The sequence below is a fragment of the Danio rerio genome, chromosome 13, assembly GCF_052040795.2.
Source record: "Danio rerio strain M-AB ecotype USA chromosome 13, GRCz13ab, whole genome shotgun sequence".
Taxonomy (NCBI): Eukaryota; Metazoa; Chordata; class Actinopteri; order Cypriniformes; family Danionidae; genus Danio; species Danio rerio.
The window spans coordinates 50,283,851-50,310,362 of record NC_141033.1 but is presented as its reverse complement, the minus strand read 5'-3'; the positions used below and the strand labels follow the sequence as shown (position 1 = coordinate 50,310,362).

At 37.4% G+C, this 26,512-nt stretch overlaps 1 protein-coding gene across 8 annotated transcripts in view; it reads left to right on the top strand.

The window, feature by feature from the left end:
* The window catches only part of acoxl (acyl-CoA oxidase like), a 354,958-nt gene that overhangs the window by 19,261 nt on the left and 309,185 nt on the right, over positions 1-26,512 (top strand). For 7 of the 8 annotated variants that reach the window (XR_015506452.1, XR_015506450.1, XR_015506451.1 and 4 more), the window contains exon 11: positions 11,255-11,371. Coding sequence is in view for 3 of the 8 variants with exons in the window: in XM_087279832.1 (XP_087135958.1) it covers positions 11,255-11,371 (117 nt within the window). In the remaining 5 variants the exon portion in view is untranslated. Of the gene's footprint in view, positions 1-1,191; positions 2,081-11,254; positions 11,372-26,512 lie in introns of those variants that run through there. The other variant, XM_087279833.1, reaches the window with a different exon arrangement.

Sequence of the window (26,512 nt, the reverse complement as noted above, 5' to 3'; positions counted from 1 at the left end):
GAGTCCGTGTATCAGGCTTGGGTCGTGGGCAGACAGAAGACAAAGCAGAGTCAGAGACGGGCTGGAGTAATTCACAGGAGATCAGGCAGGATATAACGCTCAGTAATGCTGGCCGGGGCTGAACAAGACTTCTCACTGACTGAGTGTTTGAGTGCGGCTTATAAAGGGTACGTGGGTCGTTAACTGGGATGTGATTCAGGTGTGCACGATCACGATTAGGTGTGCTAGTGGATGATGTAATGCTAGAAGTCCGGAGATGGCGGCCTCTGCTGGCCAGCGAGGGGAATGACTGGGACCGAGTCGGTGACACCTATATATATCCTTAATATTTTAATTCTTTTTCATATGTAAAGATATTTGCGTATTGCTCTACATCTTGTGTGTATTAAGCAGTGTGTAAGCGAGGCGCACAACTAACGTGCACAGCGCTGGAAAATAAACCGGCTTTGTTCTGGTCTATTGAAAATTATAGTTCCTAAAAATAGCAACGCGCCAGCAATGCGCCTCAATACCCCCTCTTTTCTTAGACCAGAACGCCTATGGGCGCACATATGAGCACAAATGCATTTGCTATTTAAACAGTGTGGCACAAAAGGACAAAACGACTCTTGCTCCAAGCTGAAACTAGCAAACAACAATTGCGTCCTGCCTTGCGCCGGGTGTATGATAGGGCCCAAAATCTTAAAAGATGTTCACAGATTGATATTTTTTCTGCTCCCATAACTCTGTGATTAGTAGGTTTGGAAAATATAAACTGATGTTTCAATATAATGTTAACATTTACGTTCAATGCGAATTTATGTTTTGGGTTTTTACTGCAAATGTCACATCCATAACGCTGGAATTGCTTGATTATACAATCCACGCGAAGAGATCAAACATACTCCCTGTAGTTATTTATTATCAGCATCTTACAGCCGCGCTCCTTCAAACGCAAAAATCGACATCAAAACTGCATCGACGAGTTTCAAAAGCTATTTATGTGGTCGCAGGGAAGAGAAAAATAAACAACAAACTCTAGAAATGAGCACGATCGTCGTGACGTGTGGAGTTTTCTCCTCACCGCAGAAAGAGAATCATCAAGCATGCGAGCGTCTGCGTGGGCGAATCAACATGGCATCCCCAGAGCGCAGAGAGAGAGAGAAAAAAAAAAGAAAAAACAGAAAGAGAGGAAATGTTTGCTTTCTATAGTTGCAGGTTTTCCATTTGCAAAGCAGCTCTGCGCACCCACACATATCAGAGGAGGAACAAAGTTACCAAAAAACACGTCTGAGCGCTCAAGGCCTCGCCAGGTGTGAGAGAGAAACCGCAGTTCGAGCTCTCAGCCACCACACCTCCCATCTTTATTACGACACGCACCACAAAACCAGCACGCTTTCTGAACACCGCTTAAACTATACTGCAGTGAAACTACAGACAGCGACTGGTCAACCATCAGGTGCTCGTACATCTGATGGAGACACCTCCATTGCTGAGTCTTCCGACGGGTAACTAGGTCAGGATTTGATGATGCATTTAAAGCAAGATGACATGAACAAACACAAAATACAGTTATTACAGTATTTTTGCTAACATTAGTTATGTAATGGAAATAAAGTGATAATAAAAATTATGACAGCTGTCTGGGATGGATATAAACTCACCGGCCACTTTATTACACCTGTCCAACTGCTTGTTAACGCAAATTTCTAAGCAGCCAATCACATGGCAGCAACTCAATGCAGATAGGCATGTAGACATGGTCAAGACGATCTGCTGCAGTTCAAACCGAGCATCAGAATGGGGTAGAAAGTAACTTTGAATGTGGCATGGTTGTTGATACCAGACGGGCTGGTCTGAGTATTTCAGATACTGCTGATCTACTGGGAATTTCACGCACAACCATCTCTGGGGTTTAGAGAGAATTGTCCGAAAAAGAGAAAATATCCAGTGAGCGGCAGTTCTGTGGGCGCAAATGCCTTGTTGATGCCAGAGGTCAGAGGAGAATGACCAGACTGGTTCCAGCTGCTAGAAAGGCAACAGTTTCTCAAATAAGCACTCGTTACACCCGAGGTCTGCAGAAGAGCATCTCTGAACACGTTTCTGTTTAGCTTTGTTTTATTTCATTTTATTTAGTTTAGTTAATTTTATTTGCTTTTCAATATAGCTGCAATCTTTTTCAATTTGACTGATTGATTGATTGATTGATTGATTGATTCATTGATTGATTGATTGATTGATTCATTCATTCATTCATTCATTCATTCATTGTTGATTTATTGTTGTCAATAACACATGTCTGATTTTCAAATATCAAATATTTGCAGTTTATTTTCATCAAATCATTAAATAAAAACCAAATTTAGATAAAAAACGTGAACTTGTTTTGCAAAAAAATTTGATAAAAAATTCAGAGAATTGTAATATTATTTACAACTTAACTTACCATATATGGTAACTTAATTCACTCTGATAAACTGATTTACAAGATAATTAATTTTGTCGTTGTGCCATAAACGTTCAAACATCTTTGAATAACCCCTAACACTCCAGAGTTCCAATAAGTGTCTTATAAAGGGTTAATTAAAGTGGTTATTGCAGCTAACAGCATACTTAAAAATTTCATAGAGGACGTCCAGTACCAACTTTATGCACATAAAACGAGTTGTGAATTCTATATTATCTTAAGTCGATGTGTGGCGGAGTAAACGACAGACAAACAGAGTCCTCCATCATGAGTTTAGTGTTGTGCAGGACAGTCGTTCAGATGACATGCTTCAGGAAATGTGTGTTTTTGTCATGTGGTTCCACCTTGTCTTCCGCCGTCTTCTATATGTTCAACTACAGCCTGCTGTGGGGTTCAAAATAGACACTGCGGTTCTGATGACTTCTGCTTTACTTCTGAAGAAGAGATTTTTACATTAAACATCCCTCATGATGGTTGCTATGTCAGTGCTATAAAATCCATAGATATATCTTTATCTCAATAACAACCGATAGTAACTAATGTTGGGCATTGTTGGCTGCAGAATACATAATAATTGCTGACAAACTTGGAAATGAATCGACACTGAACTGACTTGAGGAGATAAACGCTGTGGAGCTGCTGCTGAACACTGAAACATTTTATGCATTTTTGCCATTCATGATATTTTAGTGTTATGGGGCCCTAAAACACGTTACCTTTTAACAAATGATGGTAACGCTTTATAATAACTACACACTATGAATCATTTTCACAGTATGTCTGATAATATTTTTTCTTACGGAGAAAATAATCTTATTTGTTTTATTAGTCTTATTTATATTATTTCAGCTAGAATAAAAGCAGTTTTTAATTTTTAAACACCATTTTAAGGTCAAAATTATTAGCTTTAAGCTATATTTTTTCTACAGTCTACAGAACAAAACATCGATATACAATAACTTGCCTAATTACCCTAACCTGCCTAGATAAGCTAGTTAAGCCTTTAAATGTCACTTTAAGCTGTATAGAAGTGTCTTGAAAAATATCTAGTCAAATATTATTTACTGTCATCATGAAAAAGATAAAATAAATCAGTTATTAGAATGAGTTAAAACCTATATGTTTACAAATGTGTTGAGAAAATCTTCTCTCCGTTAAACAGAAATTGGGGAAAAAAATAAACAGGGGGGCTAATAATTCTTCAGCTAAAAATGACGAGTAAAAGCTCAGTTATATTCTAAATAGGAAAATAAGAATCAAAAAATAAGAATAAGAAAAAAATAATAAGAAAAAAATAATAATAAATAAATAAATCGATTTATTAATTTCTATTCATTTAAAGATACACAAATGAAACTGCATTGTGTAAAAAATAAATATTTGCAATCTTAACTTTTAAACATCTAAACATTGTTTAAACGATGTTTAAACATAAATAACATTGAAATGTTGTATCATAAAATGTTGCTGTCATAAAACGATTATATTGTTTTTTTATCCAACTTTGTTGTATTTTGACACTCGTGTTATTTAGCAATGTTTAAACTTTACAATTATTCAGTATCAGAATAATAAAAAGCTTTATTGCCAGGTATGTGTCCCGGGGAAAATCCTCCTGCCAACACCAACAACAGTTTATCAAACTGGGCTTGGCTCGGTTGTAAGCACAGCTGAAAGCTTCCACCATCCAAGTATAGTTTCTGGAGAAGTTTATGAGCTCACAGAGCTGGGTGCACCTCTGAAAGGAGCTAGCGGACTCAGACACTGCTCCAAACAAATCTAATCTGTTTTTCAGCCTTCATAAAGCACATAAATACAGTTATTTTCTTAATAAAATCCATGTTAGCCTTTTTCTAACGAAGCTACAGTCACTGGGCAGAATGATTCGCGTCTGTTCTGAAGTGAATTTGATGCACGAATGAAGCGGATTTGACACGGGAATAGCAAGATTTTTCAGCGCATTCCGCGTCTGGTGTGAACACAGCATTAGAGCAACCGTCTCCCATGTGGAAGGTCGCCGGTTGGATTCCAGCTCGGAGTAGATTGGGTGGTGTAGGACCGGCAGGGGTTACATTGGCACCATGACCCTAATGGTAGTGAGGTTTAGGGGGTGAGTGTAGCAGAGGCCAGCTAGTGAAGTGCTCTGCAGGTAAACCTTACTCCTCTGATCTCTAAAAATGCTCAGCCGCTAGAGGCCATGGTCTTTAGCCTTCTTGTTAGAGCAACCGACTCCCATGCAGAAGGTCGATCCCAGCTCAGAGCGGGTTGGGTGGTGTAGGTTACACAAGCAAGCATAACTTGTTTTGCGAGTAAAATTTTGCCGGCATACACATTGTAATTGAACTAAGCTGAGCTTAATATTTGATAATCATGCTCTTAAATGAATTATTTAGCTATATTAAAATCAACCCAAGCTCATTCGGAAAACATAGCCCCACGGACGTTTCTGGAGGCCGCGATTTACGTGGCCGGAGGTACGTATGTCCGCATTTTTTTTTTTTTTGAGCGAACGCTACGGGGCGGTGTGGCGCAGCTCCTCTTTTTCGCGTTTACCGGCTGTGACGGCTCACCTCCGTGTGTAGGGCTTTCCCGCCGCAACCAGTTTGGGTTAAGGGAAGGAGGAGGAGGGCGGCTGGGTCGGCCAGTCGATCGTTCAGTCATTCAGTCCGTCAGTTGGACAGACGGTCGCTCGACAGCTGCCCCCGGCGGCTTTTCGCGCGAGAACAGCGCAGGCGCGTATGGCGCGCGTTCCTGAGAGGTGTACAAGATGTGAAAAAACTCGGCACAGCGCCCTCTCGCGGATTCGCGAAAACAAAAACTGCACAAATACGTACCTCCGCGGGGCTACGTTTCCACAATGAACCTGAGTTGATTAAAATCAAAGTTTACCCAAAAATTTTAATTCTGTCTTCATGTACTCATCCTCTACTTATTCTAAATCTGTTTGAGTTTCGTTCTTCTGCTCAACACAAAATACAAAAAATATATAATAAAAATAAAAAAAAACATCCATTGTTTTCCATAGTATGTTTTTCCTACTATGAATGTTAATGGTTGCTTTTTCTCATCATTCTTCAGAATATATTGTTTTGTGTTTCATAGAAGAAGATTAGAACCACCATTGTCGTTTTTTGGTCAACTCTCCTGTTAATTCTGCTTCATGTTTAATATTATCATGTGTAGCCGTTCTAAAAATAAACATAGCTTGACTTCATTTCAACAGTAGATTGTTTCTACATTAGCATCCGTAACCAAACATGCTTTTAACATGCATTCAAAAGGCGTCTGCTTAACTTGAAGAAGCCTGTACGGCAGAATGCACTTAGCTTTATATGATGCAAGTTACAATAGGACTTCTGTGTGGGCTTCTCACCTTTAAAACCACACATACGTGCACACACACTCAGACACTTACACTCCTATGGCGCCTGCTGTGTGGGGAAGCCACCTGCGTTTGTTAGATGTAGAGATACAGTTTGTGGTACTTCAAGGGTAACAGGTGTACAGAAGCTAAACTTCAGTACTGCAGAAATTCACAAACACGTCGAGGCAGAAGACCAGCCGTCCACCACAGTCAGCGGTTAGAGAAGTGGGTTAACTGGAAGCTTATTATTGGTTTATTTGCCCCTGTGTGTGTCTGCAGTCGCCGTCTAGGTGTGTTACGACGTTGAAATCTTTGCTTTGACCCCATTTTGGTTGACTCTCAGAAATAAAGGTACAAAATCTGTCTCTGAAGCGGTACCTTTTGTACTTTACAGCTGCACATCAGTGTCTTTAAGGTACACTTTTGTACCCGCAAGGTTCACTTTTGTACCTTTAAGGCAGGGCTGTTCAATTAGTTTGTCATGGGGCAGTTCATGAAAAGCATCCCAAATGAGGGGCCGGAAAGATATGACTTGCAATTTATGTAATATTATTACAAACCCGATTCCAAAAAAGTTAGGACATTGTACAAAGTGTGAATAAAAAAGTAATGCAATAATTTACAAATCTTATAAACTTATATTTTATTTACAATAGAATATAGATAACATATCAAATGTTGAAAGTGAGTAATTTTTTTTTTTTATTTCAGGCCAAATGTTGGCTCATTTTGGATTTCAAGACAGCTACACATTCCAAAAAGGTTGGGACAGGTAGCAATAACAGGCTCGAAAAGTAAAATGGACGTATTAGTAACAGCTGGAGGACCAATTGTCCACTTATTAGGTTAATTGGTGACATAATTGTGTATAAAAAGAGCCTCTCAGAGTCTCATGCTGCGTTTACAGCAGACGCGGCACGCGCGTCAAGCGCGAGAGATTTACATGTTAAGTCAATGCAAACGCGCGAATAGACATCCTGCGGCACGATATGCGCGAATGTCGCGGCGCGAATGACGCAAATTGCGCGAATGGCGCGGGGCGAATTGAGCGTTTTGCGCGTTTGACGCGTTTAACGAGCGTTTCACGCGAATCTCTCGAATTCGAAAATCTGAACTTCAGCGTACATTCGCGCCGCGTTAACCAATCAGAAGCTTGCTCTTGTGGGGGAGTGATTGTGACGTAGAACCTGTTGTCGGTGTTCCGAGAGAAATACTCCAGCCTTCACCGACAACAGTTCATCAAACTTGGCTTGGCTCAGTCAGAAACACCGCTGAAAGCCTCCGTCATCCAGGTTCAGTTTCTGGAGGAGTTTATGAGCTTACAGAGCTGGATGCACCTCTGAAAGGATGTAGTGGACTCAGACACGACCCTAAACGTATCGACGCTGTTTTTCAGTCTTCATAAAGCACATAAACACTGTTAGTTTCTTCATAAAATCCATGTTAGCCATTTAGCTATGAAGATAGAGTCTTCGGGCAGACAGAAGCCCTGCCCATCACGCGAATCCGCGTCTGTTCTGAAGTGAATTTGACACGCGAATGAAGCAGGGTTTGACGCGCGAATGAAGCAAGTAAACTCAAATGTTCACACGGCTATTTACACGCAAATAGCACGATTTATCCGCGCCTGGTGTGAACACAGCATGAGAGTGGCAGTGTCTCTTCGAGCAGTGGTTCCCAAATCTTTTTATCACCGCCGACCGGTCAACGGTTGCCAATTTACAAAGGACTGTTGGGGGGGGGGGGGGGGGTGGTTTGCTTCACGTAATCACAGCTACTGCGCTAGTGCATCCAAGGTTAATCATGAACAACTATTGTGAATTAAATCTGAATGCAATGATGTGGAAGCTCCAAATTTCAATATTTTATTCAGAATAGAACATAGATGACGTCAAATGTTTAAACTGCGAAAATGTATAATTTTAGGGGAAAAATAAGTTGATTTTATATTTCATGGCATCAACACATTTCAAAAAAGTTGGGACAAGACCATGTTTACCACTGTGAGGCATCCCGGCACTATCGCGGTCTGATTATGTTTCAATCAAGGTTTATATGCATCAAATACATAACATCTGTGCCAAACATTTCAACTGACGAACATATTAACAACAACCGTATAGCCGAATTAAATGTATGCATTGGCATGTTACAGTCCTAATGAGTATGATTATGTGAATAGCTATAGATACATATTGCAATGATTTCGGGTACTTACTTAGTGATGCACGCACACATATATGCACAATCCTTAAATGCTCTGCTGATTTGGACTCTACAATACCTGTTTTACAACTTTAAACTATCAACAACCACCACTGAGCGATATTCTATCATTTTTTTCCGCTCCGTGGTGGATTTTGGCATAGTCCATTTAACGTGAGATGGCGGGGGTGAGTGGAAGAAAGTCGTGGGGGGAATATTTTTTACAGAAATAATTTATGATTTCTTATGTGGCCCGGTACCAATTGTTCCACGGACAGGTACTGGTCCGCGGCCCGGTGGTTGGGAACCACTGTCATACTGGTCAAGAAGAGCAGAGAATAACCAATTTCTCCAATGCTGCGCCAAAAAATTTCTCAGAGAAAAATTGCAAAGAGTTTGAAGTTATCACCATCTACCGTGCATAATTTCATCCAAAGATTCAGAGAATCTGGAACAATCTCTGTGAGTAAGGGTCAAGGCCTGAAAACCATAATGTATGCCTGTGATCTTCGGGCCTTAAGACGGCAGAAACAGGAATGCTACTATATGGAAATCACAATATGGGCTCAGGACTACTTCCAGAAAACATTGTCGGTGAACACAATCCACCGTGCCATTCGCCGTTGCCGGCTAAAAGTCTATAGGTCAAAAAAGAAGCCTTATTTAAACATGATCCAGAAGCGCAGGTGTTTTATTTGGGCCAAGGCTGATTTAAAATAGACTGTGGCAAAGTTGAAAACTGTTCTGTGGTCAGACGAATCCAAATTTGACGTTCTTTTTGGAAAACTGGGACGCCATGTCATCCAGACTAAAGAGGACAGGGACAACCCAAATTGTTATCAGCGCTCAGTTCAGAAACCTGCATCTCTGATGGTGTGGGGTTGCATGAGTGCATGTGGCATGGGCAGTTTACACATCTGGAAAGGCACCATCATTGCTGAAAGGTATATCCAAGTTCTAGAACAATATATGCTCCCATTCAGACGTCGTCTCTTTCAGGGAAAACCTTGCATTTTCCAACATGACAATGCCAGACCACATACTGCAGCAATTACAACATCATGGATGCCTAGAAGAAGGATCCAGGTGCTGAAATGGCCAGCCTGCAGTCCAGATCTTTCACCCATAGAAAACATTTGGCACATCATAAAGAGAAAGATGTGACAAAGAAGACCTAAGACAGTCGAGCACCTAGAAGCTTGTTTTAGACAAGAATGGGAGAGCATTCCTATTTCTAAACTTGAGCAACTTGTCTCCTCAGTTCCAGACGGTTGTGAAAAGATGAGGGGATGGCTCACAGTGGTAAACATGGTCTTGTCCCAACTTTTTTGAAATGTGTTGATGGCATGAAATATAAAATCAACTTATTTTTCCCTTAAAATTATACATTTTCGCAGTTTAAACATTTGACATGTCATCTATGTTCTATTCTGAATAAAATATTGAAATTTGGAGCTTTCACATCATTGCATTCAGATTTTATTCACAATTGATACAGTGTCCCAACTTTTTTGGACATGGGTTTGTACATAACTCGCATTACGTGTAATGCGTTACCTACAACACTGATGTGTAAGATATTTTTTGGGGATTAATAAGATTTTATAAAAAGTGCTTGCGTAATTAATTTATTTATATAGAATATACAATATATTTTTAATATATAATATTTTATTCTGCCACAGAACTGACAACACAATCTCACGGCAATTCGTAACTTTTTCATTTAGTGGCTAATTCGTATGAATTTGTTTGATCTAATTCGTACATTTTAGTACGAGTTGCTAATCCCCCAATGACGGTTGGGTTTAGGGGTGGGGTTAGGTGCTATGCCTCCTTTTTAAAATAGTACAATTTCATACGACTGAACTCGTAAGAATTCATACGAACGAGCCACTAAACTGGCAAAACGTAAAATACTTACGTTTTCTAGTGAGATCAGGCTGGAAGTGATGTCAGAAGTCAGTTGAAGTCAGAATTATTTGCCCCCCTTGTTTATTTTTTCCCGCAATTTCTGTTAAACGGAGGGAAGATTTTTTTCAACACATTTCTAAACATAATAGTTTTCATAACTCATCTCTAATAACTGATTTTTTTTATCTTTGCCATGCTGACAGTAAATAACATTTGACTAGATATTTTTCAAGACACTTCTGTACAGCTGAAAGTGACATTTTAAGGCTTAACTAGGTTAATTAGGTTAACTAGGCAGGTTAGGGTAATTAGGCAAGTTATTGTATAACGAAGGTTTGTTCTGTAGACTCGAAAAAATATAAAGCTTAAAGGGGCTAATAATTTTGTCCTTAAAATAGTGTTTGAAAAAATTAATAACTGCTTTTATTCTTGCTGAAATAAAACAAATAAGACTTTCTCCAGAAAAAAAAGTATTATCAGATATACTGTGAAAATTTCCTGAATCTGTTAAAACATAATTTGGGAATAAAAAAAAAAAAAAATTCAAAGGGGGGCTAATGATTCTGACCTCAACTGTATATTTTTTCTTTTTTTTATAACACCATTTAGAAAATATGGCAATATCTATAGTAATTTTGCTTAAGTAAATGCATCTACATTTCTGAATGTATTGTGAAAAAATTTACAGTATGAAATATTGTTGACGACGCGGTGGCACAGCAGGTGCTGTCGCCTAACAGCAAGAAGGTCACTGGTTCGAGACTCGGCTGGGTCAGTTGGCATTTCTGTGTGGAGTTTGCATGTTCCCCTCAAGTTGGCGTGGGTTTTCTCCGAGTGCTCCGGTTTCCCCCACAGTCCAAACAGATGCACTATATGAATTGGGTAAACTAAATTGGCTGTAGTGTATGTGTGTGAGGGAATGTGAGAGTGTATGGGAATGTCCCAGTACTGGATTGCAGCTGGAAAGGCATCCGCTGTGTAAAACATGCTGGAATAGTTGACGGTTCAATCCGCTGTGTCAACCCTTGATGAATAAGGGACTAAGCCAAAGGAAAATGAATCTAAGAATGTTGTTTATGCTTAAAACCAGAAACATATCTGGCAACGCAATTACAAAAAAATAAACGTTTTTAAAAAGCAATGTTGACATCTTAATTTCAATAAAAAAAAATTAAAACAAGACTTATAGATTCTCAAGTGTTAGATTTTTGCACTGGACAAAAAAAATTGATAAAGATGATCACTTTTGCATGTGATTTACAGCTTTTAGCTTTGAAATCGAGCACATCTTCATCATTAACATAGTTTTTTTTGTCTATTTTCAGTCGCAGACAGTTTGGTCCGAAGGATCAGGAAGAGGTGAAGATCATGGAGCACCAGACACAGAATCTGAGACTGATGCCACATCTGTCTGCTGCTCTCGCTCTCACCTTCACCTCAAGGTACTACTGATATCGTGCATATTTCAAGAGTTCACACTTAGCTGATAATCAACAAAGTGTATTTGGCATGTTGTCCCGGGAGAGAGTCCTGACCTTGTAATATCCTCGAGGCCGGGGCTCCCTCACGTTAAAAGGGGAGTTCGAGCTCAGGTAGGTCTCGAGAAGTTGCTAGGACCTGCTTGTCGCCGTGAGAAGTGTAAACTAAGATTGTCTTAGTTGATAATTTGGTTTAGTCGATTGACTATGGTTTATATTTTTGGACGGTGGAAGGAAACCGGGGAACCCGGGGGAAACCCACGCAAACACGAGGAGAACATGTAAACTCCGCAAAGAAACACCGACCAGCCCGATAGGAGGTTGGACCAGCAGTGTTCTTGCTGTGAGGCAACAGTGCTAGCCACTGGGCCACCGTGTCGCCCTATTGGAAAAAGGGGGGAAATAGGGGTGGAAGGGGGGGGGGGGGGAGGGGGGGCTTCAAGACGAAGATAACTGGAGTGGAAAACTCTGGTTATTTATAACGCTTCCATAATCATCTAAAAGGGCAGATTACGCAGCTAATAAGGAGCCAGCCGTGTTGATTATAAGCACGTGATCCTCTCTAAAATAGTTCATACATAAACCACACTTATCCAAATAAATGGTTAAGAAGCCAGTAAATGGGTTTGGCAAACCACCTGTAGAAACATTCTTCTCTCCATATGCACCAGACACTTTAATTAAAATCTATCTTACAAGGACTCAATAAGGAAAAGAACGTTTACTTGTGAATATACTCCAAACCATGTTGCACTATATGTTTTCTCCAACCTTGAGTACCTCTCTTGCACAATATCATTCACAATATTGTTCTGCCTTATGTAGAAGTACTTGCATAGTGTGTCTTAGGTTATGTGTATAGTTAAGTATTTATAGTATATGTATAGTTAGTAGTTAGTAAAGTTAGATTACCGCTCCGGTGTGTTAGTTGTGTACAGGTTTAAAATAGCTCTTACTTCCAGTGTTGTTTATGTAGCACATTTCGTTCCACAGTATTGTGTGACAATAAAGCTCTATTATTAGCATTATAAACATGCAAACACTACATCCGCAGATATGTTGGTAATACCATTATTTTGTTAGTTAGAGCAAGTAAAAAGATTTTAACAATATAATATGTTGGTATTAAGAGAAAAGTTGTCCTTTTAAAGACATAATATCTTGTCATTATGAGAAAATAATATGTTATTTTAATGAAATTATGATGGGAAAAGATCTTGTTTTAACAAGATCACATTTTGATATATTTGATGTAATTGTGTGTGTATATATATATATATATATATATATATATATATATATTAGAGCTGTCAAAATTAGAGTGTTAACACATGCGATTAATTTGAAATAATTAACGCAAATAACGAAGTTGCAGTTTTTTTTATTTCCTGTTGTGGCCGACGTGTGTTTAACGTGTGAAGAAATATGAATAAGACCAAGGAAGGGCTTTTAGAAGGAAGGTTTAGTATAAAACAATTAATGTTGCATCACCAGAGTTTCATGCAAATTCAAGTGTTTAATTTTTAATCTTTAGACTTTAACTGCAGTTCAGCAGTTCACTTTCATTCAGCAACATATTGTTTATGCCTCGTGACAATTATTGAATTGAAATATGAAGTAAGGTCTGCTGGAAGAGTGTTGTTTTAACGGAATTTGATACCACATGGCAAACGGAAAGAAAAACCTCCCGATTTTGGGCCTCGGGTGGTCTTTTAAAGTCGTCTGTGTGTGTGTGTGTGTGTGTGTGTGTGTGTCTATGTGCGTTTCCTAGCAACAAGGGCAAACGCCTAACATCGATGTCTTCGTATACCTCAAAGCTGTTCAGAATGAAATTTTTAGAGGTGGTGTGATCAAAGTCCCTGTAAGAAGTCTATAGTGTTTGGTACATGCCTTTGATGTACCCCTTGGTGCTTCTTGCGTCCTTGTCACAACACCAGTGGCACCAAAATTAGGCACTAAAATTCATATGCTGATTTGGTGATTGTGCTTGTGAGAGACTGTTCTCACTTTCAGGTCACATCATTTAAAAGAAAAGGTCCATGTTGTCCCCCGATAATGCCAGCAGACTGGTTTGTCTCAGCAACTGGCTGAATATTAAGTAGGACTAAGCAAATTTGTTTCTATTTTATATTTAATCAATTCAAATGGCACTTACATGCCTGTGTTTTAATTCTCTAATAAATACGGCTTTTCGCAATTAATCATGATTAATTACAAAAAAGTGTGATTAATTGGTTTATTTTTAAATCAATTGACAGCACTAGTATATATATATATATATATATATATATATATATATATATATATATATATATATATATATATATATATATATATATATATATTTTTTTTTTTTTTTTTACATATATATTATGTAATTGAGTGGAGAAAAATAATGTGTGGCAGAAGTGCATTACCGTACTTCATGGTCTGTATGACAAACAATAATTTAATACAATGGCTCAAGAAATGATGGCAAATTTGGCATATTTCTGTCTCATGATCAAACTAAGTTCAATATTTGTCCTTCTGGACACTAGTTTAACCTTCTATAACATCTTTTGCTGCTGAGAACACTGTTAATGTTCAAGTTTTTAGATGCAAAAATATGACTTTTAAATGTAAAGGATGTTAGTATTGAACATGTCAAGCCATGGACCTGAAAGTGTGGCTTACAGATCGGTTTTACCATCTTCCACTGGAGGTCTCTGTGTAGTTAGTTATTATTAGCATGTGAACACTACGTCCGCATCTTAAATATTAATGATCTGTTGGTAATAGCATTACTACATTTGTAATAACAAGAGAGAAAATTTTTATAGAAAATTAACGAAAGTCGTTATTAAGAGAAAATAGGTCCTTTTCATGACATAATATATAATTTTTTAATGAGAAAAGTTGTCATTTAAAAAAAAAATCAATTTTATGAGAAAAGCAGTCGTTTTACCAAGAAAATATCTCGTTATTATCACATAATTGAGTGGAAAAAAATATTGTGTGGCAGCAGCGGGTGACCATATTTTATGGTCCGTATATGACAATGGCTGAAGAAATTAATGCAAATTTGGCATATTTCTGTCTCACAATCAAAATGAGTTCATTATTTCTTCTTCTGCAGACTAGTTTAACCTTCTATGACATCTTCTGCTGCTGAGAACACTGGTAATGTTTCATTTTTAGATGCAAAAGTGTGACTTTTAAAGTAAAATGACTGATATTGAATGTGTTAAAGGGATAGTTCACCCAAAAAATGAATATACTCACTATTTACCTTTTCTCGAGTAATTCCAAACTTTTATGAGTTTATTTCATCTGTTGAACAGTTTAATGAAAAGCTGAAAACCTGTAACAATTTTTATAGTAGGAAAAACAAATCCTATGGAAGTCAATAGTATTGGTATTAAAAGTAGTTTCCAACATTCTTCAAGCTAGTTCTGTTCCACAGAAGAAAGAAATTCGTAAAGGTTTGAAACGAGTGAGTTAATGTTAACAGAATCTTCATTTTTGGCTGAACTGTCCCTTCAAGCGTTGGCACTGAAGTGTGACTCACAGAGCAGTTTTACAGTCCTCCACTGGAGGTCTCTGTGTTTATGTAATTCAGGTCAGTTGTACATTCTAAGAAATACCACAGGAGAAAAATCAAAGAAAGAGAGGAACTCTCAGATGCCTCCTTCTGAGAGAAACCACTACACATTTCACCTTTATTTATCTGACACATCTGCAGACTATTGGAAAATAAAAGAAATGATGGCCACAACAAATCTTTACAGTGAAACTACAGAGAGAGATGCCGAATTACTGACACATGACTGAACAAGTCAACAGTTGTCTGTTTTGATAAATCACAAAATAGTAGTACATATGTTTGTCAGAAGTGGAAATTATGGGGCGTTTGGCTGAAAATGAACACACAAATTCAACATACAGTTGAAGTCAAAATTATTAGCCCCCTTTTTGATTTTTTTTTCTTTTATAAATATATTTCCTAAATGATGTTTAACAGAGCAAGGACATTTTCACAGTATGTCTGATAATATTTTTTTCTAGTCTAGTTAATTTTAAGGTAAAAATTATCAGCCCCTTTAATCTAATTTTTTCCGATAGTCTACAGAACCATCATTATACAATAACTTGCCTAATTACCCTAACCTGCCTAGTTAATCTAATTAACCTAGAGATGCCTTTAAATGTCACTTTAAGCTGTATACAAAAATATCTAGTCAAATATTATTTACTGTTATCATGGCAAAGATAGAATAAATCAGATATTTGAAATTAGTTATTAAAACTATTATGTTTAGAAATGTGTTGAGAAAAAAATCTGCTCTCAGTTAAACAGAAATTGGGGGAAAAATAAACAGGGGGGCTAGTAATTCTGACTTCAGCTGTACAGGCAAAAGCTGAAATCAATTATTTTTTTGTTGTTGCCATTAAAGTAAAATGTGAAAAAAGATTTGATTAGAGGATTTGCATAAATTTACGCACATTGAACTGATTCCTGTTTACGCAGTGTTTTGTGCATCTTAAAGGGGAGGAGTGGAGGAACTATGACGTCACCTTGTAGGCTAATCAGTTGCTAGCATAAAACTGATTTTTACTCTCAGAATTTTTCTCCTCACACCTTTATTTGGGATAATGGTAATATGACCTCTTCAAATAAATCTTTATTCTTAGTAAATTGGTTTAAGAATAAAGATTGTCTAAAGATTGTCACAGTGTCTAATAAACATCAGATATCATAGCCATAATTTTAATTTAATAGCATCCAAATATTCAATATCTGTAAATTTATTTGAGTGTCATCGATAATCTGATGCAGAGGAAACAGGTAAATACTAAAAGATATAGGACCCAAAACAGAGCCTTGTGGTATGCCATGTCCAATATTAGATTGATCATTTTGCAGAACAAACAGATTAGTATTGCTGTATCTAAACCACGCATAATGTCCTAAGGTCATTAAATATCACCGCCACAATTTAAATTAGACATCTTTCATATAGTCAATATTTGTATATATTGAGTGTCATCAATAATCTGATGCAGAGAAAACATGTAAATACTAAAAGACATAGAACCCATAACAAACCCCTGTGGTACACCATGTGCAATATTAGATTTGTCATTTTGCACAACAACAAACAGATTAGTATTGTAAGATCTGAACTATTCAAGCACAGTGTCTAATGATCATCAGATATCACAGCCATAATTTTAATTTAATATCACCAAAATAGTCAAGATCTGTAAATTAATTTGAGTGTCATCAATAATCTGATGCAGAGGAAACATGTAAATACTAAAAGATATAGGACCTAAAACAGAGCCTTTTGGTACACCATGTCCAATATTAGATTTATCATTTTGCAGAACAAACAGATTAGTATTGCTGTATCTAAACCACTCATAATGTCCTATGATCATCAAATATCACCGCCACAATTTAAATTAGACATCTTCCATATAGTCAATATCTGTATATTTTGAGTGTCATCAATAATCTGATGCAGAGAAAACATGTAAATACTAAAAGACATAGAACCCATAACAAACCCCTGTGGTACACCATGTCCAATATTAGATTTGTCATTTTGCAGAACAACAAACAGATTAGTATTGCTGTACCTAAACCACTCTAGCATATAGTGTCTAAAGATCATCAAACATCACCGCCACGATTTAAATAAGATATCTTCCATATGGTCAATATCTGTACATTTGAGAAACATCAATAATCTGATGCAGAGGAAACATGTAAATACTAAAAGTTATAGGACCCAAAACAAAGCCTTGTGGTACACCATGTCCAATGGTAGATTTATCATTTCGCAGAACAAACAGATTAGTATTGCTGTTTCTAAACCACTCATAGTGTCCTAAGGTCATTAAATATCACAGCCACAATTTAAATTAGACATCTTCCATATAGTCAATACCTGTACATTTGAGTATAATCAATAAACTGGTACAGAGAAAACGTGTAAATATTAAAATATATAGGACCCAAAATTGACCCTTGTGGTACACCATGCCCAAATATTAGATTTGTCATTTTGCACAACAACAAACAGATTAGTTTTGTAAGATCTGAACTATTCAAGCACAGTGTCTAATGATCATCAGATATCACAGCCATAATTTTAATTTAATATCACCAAAATAGTCAAGATCTGTAAATTAATTTGAGTGTCATCAATAATCTGATGCAGAGGAAACAGGTAAATACTAAAAGATATAGGACCCAAAACAGAGCCTTGTGGTACACCATGTCCAATAGCAGATTTATCATTTCGCAGAACAAACAGATTAGTATTGCTGTATCTAAACCACTCATAGTGTGCTAAGATCATCAAATATCACCGCCACAATTTAAATTAGACATCTTCCATATAGTCAATATCTGTACATTTTGAGTGTCATCAATAATCTGATGCAGAGAAAACATGTAAATACTAAAAGACATAAAACCATAACAAACCCCTGTGGTACACCATGTCCAATATTAGATTAATCATTTTGCAGAACAACAAACAGATTAGTATTGCTGTACCTAAACCACTCTAGCATATAGTGTCTAAAGATCATCAAACATCACCACCACGATTTAAATTAGATATCGTCCATATAGTCAATATCTGTACATTTGAGTAACATCAATAATCTGATGCAGAGGAAACATGTAAATACTAAAAGTTATAGGACCCAAAACAAAGCCTTGTGGTACACCATGTCCAATAGTAGATTTATCATTTCGCAGAACAAACAGATTAGTATTGCTGTTTCTAAACCACTCATAGTGTCCTAAGGTCATCAAATATCACCGCCAAAATTTAAATAAGATATCCTTCATATAGTCAATACCTGTACATTTGAGTATAATCAATAAACTGGTACAGAGGAAACGTGTAAATATTAAAATATATAGGACCCAAAATTGACCCTTGTGGTACACCATGCCCAAATATTAGATTTGTCATTTTGCACAACAACAAACAGATTAGTATTGTAAGATCTGGACTATTCAAGCACAGTGTCTAATGATCATCAAATACCACAGCCATAATTTTAATTTAATATCATCCAAATATTCAAGATCTTTAAATTAATTTGAGTGTCATCGATAATCTGATGCAGAGGAAACATGTAAATACTTAAAGATATAGGACCTAAAACAGAGCCTTGTGGTACACCATGTCCAATATTAGATTTATCATTTTGCAGAACAAACAGATTAGTATTGCTGTATCTAAACCACTCATAATGTCCTATGATCATCAAATATCACCGCCACAATTTAAATTAGACATCTTCCATATAGTCAATATCTGTATATTTTGAGTGTCATCAATAATCTGATGCAGAGAAAACATGTAAATACTAAAAGACATAGAACCCATAACAAACCCCTGTGGTACACCATGTGCAATATTAGATTAATCATTTTGCAGAATAACAAACAGATTAGTATTGCTGTACCTAAACCACTCTAGCATATAGTGTCTAAAGATCATCAAACATCACCGCCAGGATTTAAATTAGATATCGTCCAAATAGTCAATATCTGTACATTTGAGTAACATCAATAATCTGATGCAGAGGAAACATGTAAATACTAAAAGATATAGGACCCAAAACAGAGCCTTGTGGTACACCATGTCCAATAGTAGATTTATCATTTCGCAGAACAAACAGATTAGTATTGCTGTATCTAAACCACTCATAGTGTCCTAAGGTCATCAAATATCACAGCCAAAATTTAAATTAGATATCCTTCATATAGTCAATACCTGTACATTTGAGTATAATCAATAAACTGGTACAGAGGAAACGTGTAAATATTAAAATATATAGGACCCAAAATTGACCCTTGTGGTACACCATGCCCAAAATTAGATTTGTCATTTTGCACAACAACAAACAGATTAGTAATGTAAGATCTGAACAATTCAAGCACAGTAGTCAATACTGATGCAGAAAAAACATGTAAATACTAAAAGACATAGAGCCCAAAACAAACCCCTGTGGTACACCATGTCCAATATTAGATTAATCATTTTGCAGAACAACAAACAGATTAGTATTGCTGTACCTAAACCACTCAAGCATATAGGGCCCTATCATACACCCGGCCGCAGTGTGGCGCAAGACGCGCAAGAGTCGTTTTGAGGCGTTGTGCTACGCTGTTTAAATAGCAAATGCATTAGCGCTCATATGTGCGCCCATAGGCGTTCTGGTCTAAAAAGGAAGGCGTTCTGAGGCGGATCGCTGGCGCATCGCTATTTTGAGAAACTACAATAGATTTTTCATTAGACCAAAACTAACCCGTTCTAAACTCCGGCGCAGAGTTGCGCCTCGATTACACACAGCTTAATACACACAAGAGAGCAATAGGCAAATATCTTTACATATGAAAAAAATTATAAAGGATTAAAATATTACAAAACATTATTTTCTAGCCTACATAAATATGAAAAATCGCTGCTTTTATATCTTCTTCATCTCGGGAGGCTTTTTCAGTTCATTCATAACAATTTGCTTTTGTATAATGTTATTATAATTAGCAGTATTATTTATCATATCCATATTTATATTTGTTTTATTAAAAACAAGCTTAGATTTGCCCACCTGTCAGGTTTTAGACCATATGGGGCATGGCAGGTGTATTTGGAAATAACTCAGTATTTTGACCACACTTGGTCATTATTGTTCATTTATTCGTTTGCTAGAAATTTGAACTGAATTTAGAAATAGTTTTGAAACAAATCTTTGCGCTTAAAAAACGTAATTAATTATTTATAGGCTAATTGATGTCTGTGCGTAAAGGTTTCCCTATCCAAGAGCGAATGTGAAAGTGATCCATTATCTCTCATTCTCACGCAGTAGATGCTCTGCTTAACAATTTTCTGTTAAAAAACTGTCAACTGTTAACTCTTTGCTTGTGAAATGCTCCACTTACACTTACTTTGCGTCCTGTAAATAGCGAATGCGCTCTTGGTGCGACGCAGCTGGCTCCTAAAGGGAATGGGAGATGAGACTCTAACTGGTTTATTCTCAAAACACACCTATAACTCATTAAGAAAATAAACTCAACCCTTTTAGACCATGCGCCTTGGCGCAAAGCGCATTTTCCCATCCGTAAATCGGCAAAAATGCGTCCTGACACGCCCTGAAAGCGTTTGCGCCCTGCGTTTTGCGTTCTGCGCATGGACCGTCAAAATAGAGCCCATAGTGTCTAAAGATCATCAATCATCACTGCTACAATTTAAATTAGATATCGTCCATATAGTCAATATTTGTACATTTGAGTAACATCAATAAACTGATCAAGAGGTAACATGTAAATAATAAAAGATATAGGACCTAAAACAAACCCCTGTGGTACGTCATGTTCAATATTAGATTAATTATTTTGCAGAAAAACAAACAGATTAGTATTAACAGGATCTGAACTATTCATTTACAATGCCAGAGACACTAAACTTTTCAATCTATCAAGTTAAATTAAAAAACACACACACAGTCAAATGCTGCTCTCAGGACCGACTAAACAAAAGTGGTTTCCAGAGTCAGCAGAGACAAGGAGGTCATTCATTACTGAAATCAGGGCAGTCTCGGTACGGTGTCCTGATCTAAACCCAGATAGCAAAGGTTTTAAGTTTGTTCAGTGACAAATGAGAACCTAATTGTGCCATAATGACATGATCCAGAATCGTATAGTTAAATCATTCAGATATATCAGAACAATTACAGGTTACAATTACCCCAACCTTACGGTCAAGTGGAACACTGAGATAGATGTTCATAATTATTTAGGGCATAATTATTTAGCCCTTAACTTGTGTAATAAATGCAATGTAGGGATAAATTCATGTAATTAAATGCATTGTATATTCAATAGGGATGCAACAATACAGTTAGCCCATGGTTCAATACATACCTCGTTTTTTTTTAGCACGGTGTTCGGTTCGGTTATCATGGCTTGACATGTGTTTTTGTTTTTATTCTATAGGCAATAGGAACAGTAAGAGGTTAAGGAGAAAATAATAAAAACGATTTATTGCAATACTCATTTTGCTTTACTTAAAAGCCAGGAAAAGTACACCAGATCCTAGTGTATAGTAAAAAAAAAAAATTAACACTGAAATCTCACAGCTGCTGGTAGCCCATGTACAAACTGGGGAACACTTAAAATCCTACACTTTAAAAATAAACATACGTGTGAAGTTAAAATAGATAAATTGGCCATTTCAAATAAACATATTTATACTTCATTAAACATAAATAAACCATCTTAATTATCTTGGTGCTGAAAAAAATTCGAGACTGTAGTCTGTAACGCGGATCGAGTGCTTTTATAAGATGAAAAAAGCCCACATCTCCAATCACAGAAACGGCTGCAAATCTTTAGCAATAAACACCCCGCACTGCCTTTGTTATTTTATGTGTCTCTCGGAAAATTCAGCGAGAGATTGCTGTTATTTGGAGGACTTTATCACCTTCTCTGCTATCCTGCCTTCAGACAGTGATATTGCTGGGTGATGGCGCTGCAGATGAGCAGTCTCGGTTATACGTGTAAAACAATGCTTGCACACAGTTATTTTTTGTTCACTGTTTGTTCTTTTATTGGCATTAAACTTACAGGCAAAACTGAAATGTCCTCACACCGCAGATTTGAAAGACACCGGCGCTTCCTTGTACTATTGCCTCAACCTCACTTCACCGCCGCTCACAATGTTAAAGTGTGGAAGTATGGTCAAGCGCCCCCTAACTTTAGAGCATTGTGATTGGATATTTACTTGCGGGAAGGAGTTTCCTCATCTCAGCTCATCGACTTACAGGCACACACAGTCAATTTGGGGAGATATAAAACGCACATAAATTATTTAAACGCAAAACCGAGAAAACCGCAATTCACAAGCGCGCATTGAACCGTGGAGGTCGTACCGTACGGTTTAATATTATATTGAGAACCGTGGCATCCCCAATATTCAACTTGGTAGAGAAATTACCCCCAAACGATAATTTAAAGTCAATATTGTATTAAATGCAATAGAGAATTTCCAAAAAGTAGCTTTAGAAAGAAATATTTTGAATACACAAACTTATGGGCTACAACAGACATCTCACGAGAGAAATTTGAGATCTGGAAAAGCGTACACTTAATGTCATCGGCTTATTCTGAAAAAGTAGTCCTATAAACATTTCTGGAGGTTGCAAAGTATGTAGTCAGAGGAACATATGATTGCATTTTGCCTTTAAAGCCAGTGCTATCATATTGGTATGATTCCGTTCCTTTTTGCGCTTAGCAGCTGACCGCTTACCTCCATGTGGACGGTTTTAACGATGTTACCAGTTTGTCCAGTGGCTTACCATGTATGTTGGGGGACAGAGAGAAGTTGACATCGACAAGGTGATCTGAGTCCAGGGAAGAATGATCCCAAAAAGCTGGCAAAACAAAAACAGAAGCAAAAAAATTTAACAAACAAGTAAATAACAGTGTGAGATTGTGATAAAATCTGAAAACGTGGTAACAATTAGACGAGGGCTTTTTGTTTTCTGGATTACTTTTTAAAACTGCCGGTTTAGGGAAGTGGGTGAGAGGGTCAATCAGTGCTTTTGAAAACACTATTGGTTGGGTTAAAGGAAGGAGGATGGTGGGTCAGTCGACTGGACGGTCAGTCAGTGAGTCAGTCAGTTGACAGCGGCCTTTAGTGGATTTACACGAGAAAAGCAGGCGCAAATAGAATTCACTCGCGAGAGAAATTTGAGATCTGAAAAAGTGTACACATCGGTCAAAACAAAAACTGCTAAATAAATATATATATATATATATATATATATATATATATATATATATATATATATATATATATATATATATATATAGCTCCTGGGATGTATTTGGCGCTCTCCAGAATGAGCGGTACATTGTCAGATTAAGCCTGGGTTGAAATTGGTATTTTGACATTTATTGATCGTTTATTGCAGCTGCAAAACAGTTTGGGTTACGAACCTTCCTTAAAATTGTTATATTCCTAAAGGAATACATTTTTACAGGTTTAAAACATCATGAAGAAAAGAGTTCTCATTTTTGGGTGACATATTTCTTTACTTTTTTAATGCCCATATAAAAATTTGAAGCTATTTTGTGGACTGAAGTAATCTTAAATAAGAAACGTAAACTCCCAGCAGTCGGTAATGAATTTCTAATGTCTAATAAACGATTTATCAAGCAATTTATTCATTTCATTTGTACAAAGGACTGATTCATTCAGAAATCAGGCAGGTTTGGAAAGGCCAACTGGGTCACTTGATTTAATCAAAATTCATATTCATTCAGAAAGAAAACACTTGTATGTTGATAAGAGGTGCATAAAAATGACAAAAGTCTTGTCATTGATCCCAGTTGTAAGAGCAACAAAAAATAACTTGATTTCTAGTTGATCATTTGAAAGTCACAGAAGGGAGATTTTTCTCATAAATCATCTGTTGAACTGCAGCCTATTGGAACCTGCATAGACCCAAGATTCTCAGAGAAATCAGTCAAGTTTGGTGAAGGAAAAATCATGGTTTGGGGTCACATTCAGTATAGGGGTGTCCAAGAGATCTGCAGAGTGGACGGCAACATCAACAGCCTGAGGTTTCAAGACATTTGTGCTGCCCAATACATTACAAACCACAGGAAAGGGCAAATTCTCCAGCAGGATAGCGCTCCTTCTCTGATACTTCAGCCTCCACATCAAAGCTCCTAAAAGCAAAGAAGGCCAAGGTGCTCCAGGATTGGCCAGCCCTGTCACCAGACATGGACATTATTAAGCATGTTTGGGGTAAGATGAAGGAGGAGGCATTGAAGATGAATCCAAAGAATTTTGATGAACCCTGGGAGTCCTGCAGAAACGCTTTCTTTGCCATTCCAGATGACTTTATTAATCAGTGATTTGAGTCAGTGCAGAGATGTATGGATGCAGTCCTCCAAGCTCATGATGGAGTCAGACACAATATTCATTCTGTTTCCACTGCAGCATGACTTTATATTCTGGACATTATTTCTGTTCAGTGACAAGATTTTTACCTAAGCAAAGTCAGACCTTACTGTCCTGATGAAATCATTAAAAATCAAGGCATGATCATATTTTGTTTTGGACAAATAAGCGTAATCTAGAGGCCTTTGCCTTTCGTATAAGCCACTTCTGATACCAAATGATCAACTAGAAGTCGAGTTCTTATTTGTTGTTCCTAAAACTTGGATAGGCGACAAGACTTTTGTCAGGTACTGTAGATAATATTTGACAAAAACACAGAACATTCTGTCTAAAATAAAACAGAATATCAACTTCTTATTTGCAGAACTGTAGTGTATATCTAACGACATATTCCCTGACTTTGGTCTTTTGAATCTACTACTTGTTCTCAGGTAATGTGTTTTGGCTAAGCGCAAAGATAAGTTCGGTTATTCTATTAATTAACGTAACCGTGGACACTGATTCTGCATATTGACAGATTGCTCACCTTTATTTCCTATATTGTAGTGTTCTTCAAAATAGCAACAAGCCAACAATCCGCCTTAACACACCTCCTTTATAGACCAGCACACCCATAAGCCCACAAAGTGGCACTAATGAATTTGCTATTTAAACATCGTGACGCGAAACGTGAAAATTACAGTTGTGCTGGTCTGAAAATAGCAACAAATCACGCCAAACATGTCTTGCGCCTTATTGCGAAAAATAGGGTCCTAAGTGTTTCTTTAAACTGTTTTTATCAAGTGTGATTATAAAAAAAATATTAATGCAATTTTACCATTCAAAGCTGGCTTTTTTCACAGACTCTTGCTTGTGTTTAAAGTGATTTTTGCATAATAGGTCCCCTTTAGGCTGTAATAGATGTCTGTTAGGCTGTAGTAACTCTCCAGAAACTACTGATCTTTCTGAATGAAATGACTACTTTACATCCAATCAGCTCGCAGTAGAAAAAAACAAGCCACACCCACTGTTCTTCTCACTTAAAGGGCACATAGTTTACCCCTTTTTTATGATTTAATATTAATTTTATGGTTCTTCTGAGTGTGCCAGTTTAGGTTCAGTTCAACGCACAGTTCAGATGTTTTCATTATAATGTGTTAAAAAGTGTCATGGTGGGGGCGTTTACACAGTTTGCTGTTTTAGGGGCGTGTTGCTTCACATGAAAATTAGTTTTGGCTTCCCGCCCAATGTAGCAAGGGGGTGGAGCCAAAAGCTCCCACGCTGTGTGTTTGCCACAGACAGGCAGACAGAGAGAGAGAAGCTAAGCTAAGCTAGGATCAGCATTCAGCCGTACATGTACGACTCGAACACAGACCAAGCAGAGATATAGTTGGTTTGTATAGTTTGTATTGTCTCGTGTACAAGTGCCGAGCTTGTATACCGAGACTGATAACCACACAAACTGAATTAACTTTTACTGAGGCACCGAATGCGCCACGACACGGCACACCAGACACTCTCAGTGGCGGGGCAGAAAAATGAAGTGTCCTCGCGCCACGCATTCCAGAACTCCAAACACAAGCCTCCACCAGGGCAAACACAACGGCGCCACGGCCGCCGAGCCGCCAAGCCAAAGCTTCGCCGCATGCACCCCGACAGAAACCCACGCCCAGAACTCTGAAATGCACGGTGCCGCACCACAAAAAAGGTACAAGCAATAATTTCGATTAGAGCGATAATGTGGAGAATATTGATCTTGTGTTGAGCCCAATGAGCCTTTAATCAAAAAATAGAGCAAGGGTGTTCCTTCAATGATATCGCTTTGACTTACACACTGAAAATGGCAGACGTGAAACAAGAAACTGAGGATATGATTGTGACGCGAGGCTGTCTATCAATATTGGTGGGTGGGGGGACCGCTCTCCTACTTCAAGTTGCTGTCGGTCTGAAAACCGCTCCAATTGGTCCACCGTTTTTATGTTGTTAAATTGAAAAAAAGGACTGTGTGTGTTTATATCACCCCAATATGATGGTCTATACACTATATATATATATATATATATATATATATATATATATATATATATATATATATATATATTAAGGGTGTCACGATCCTCCAAATCCTCGATTTGATTACATT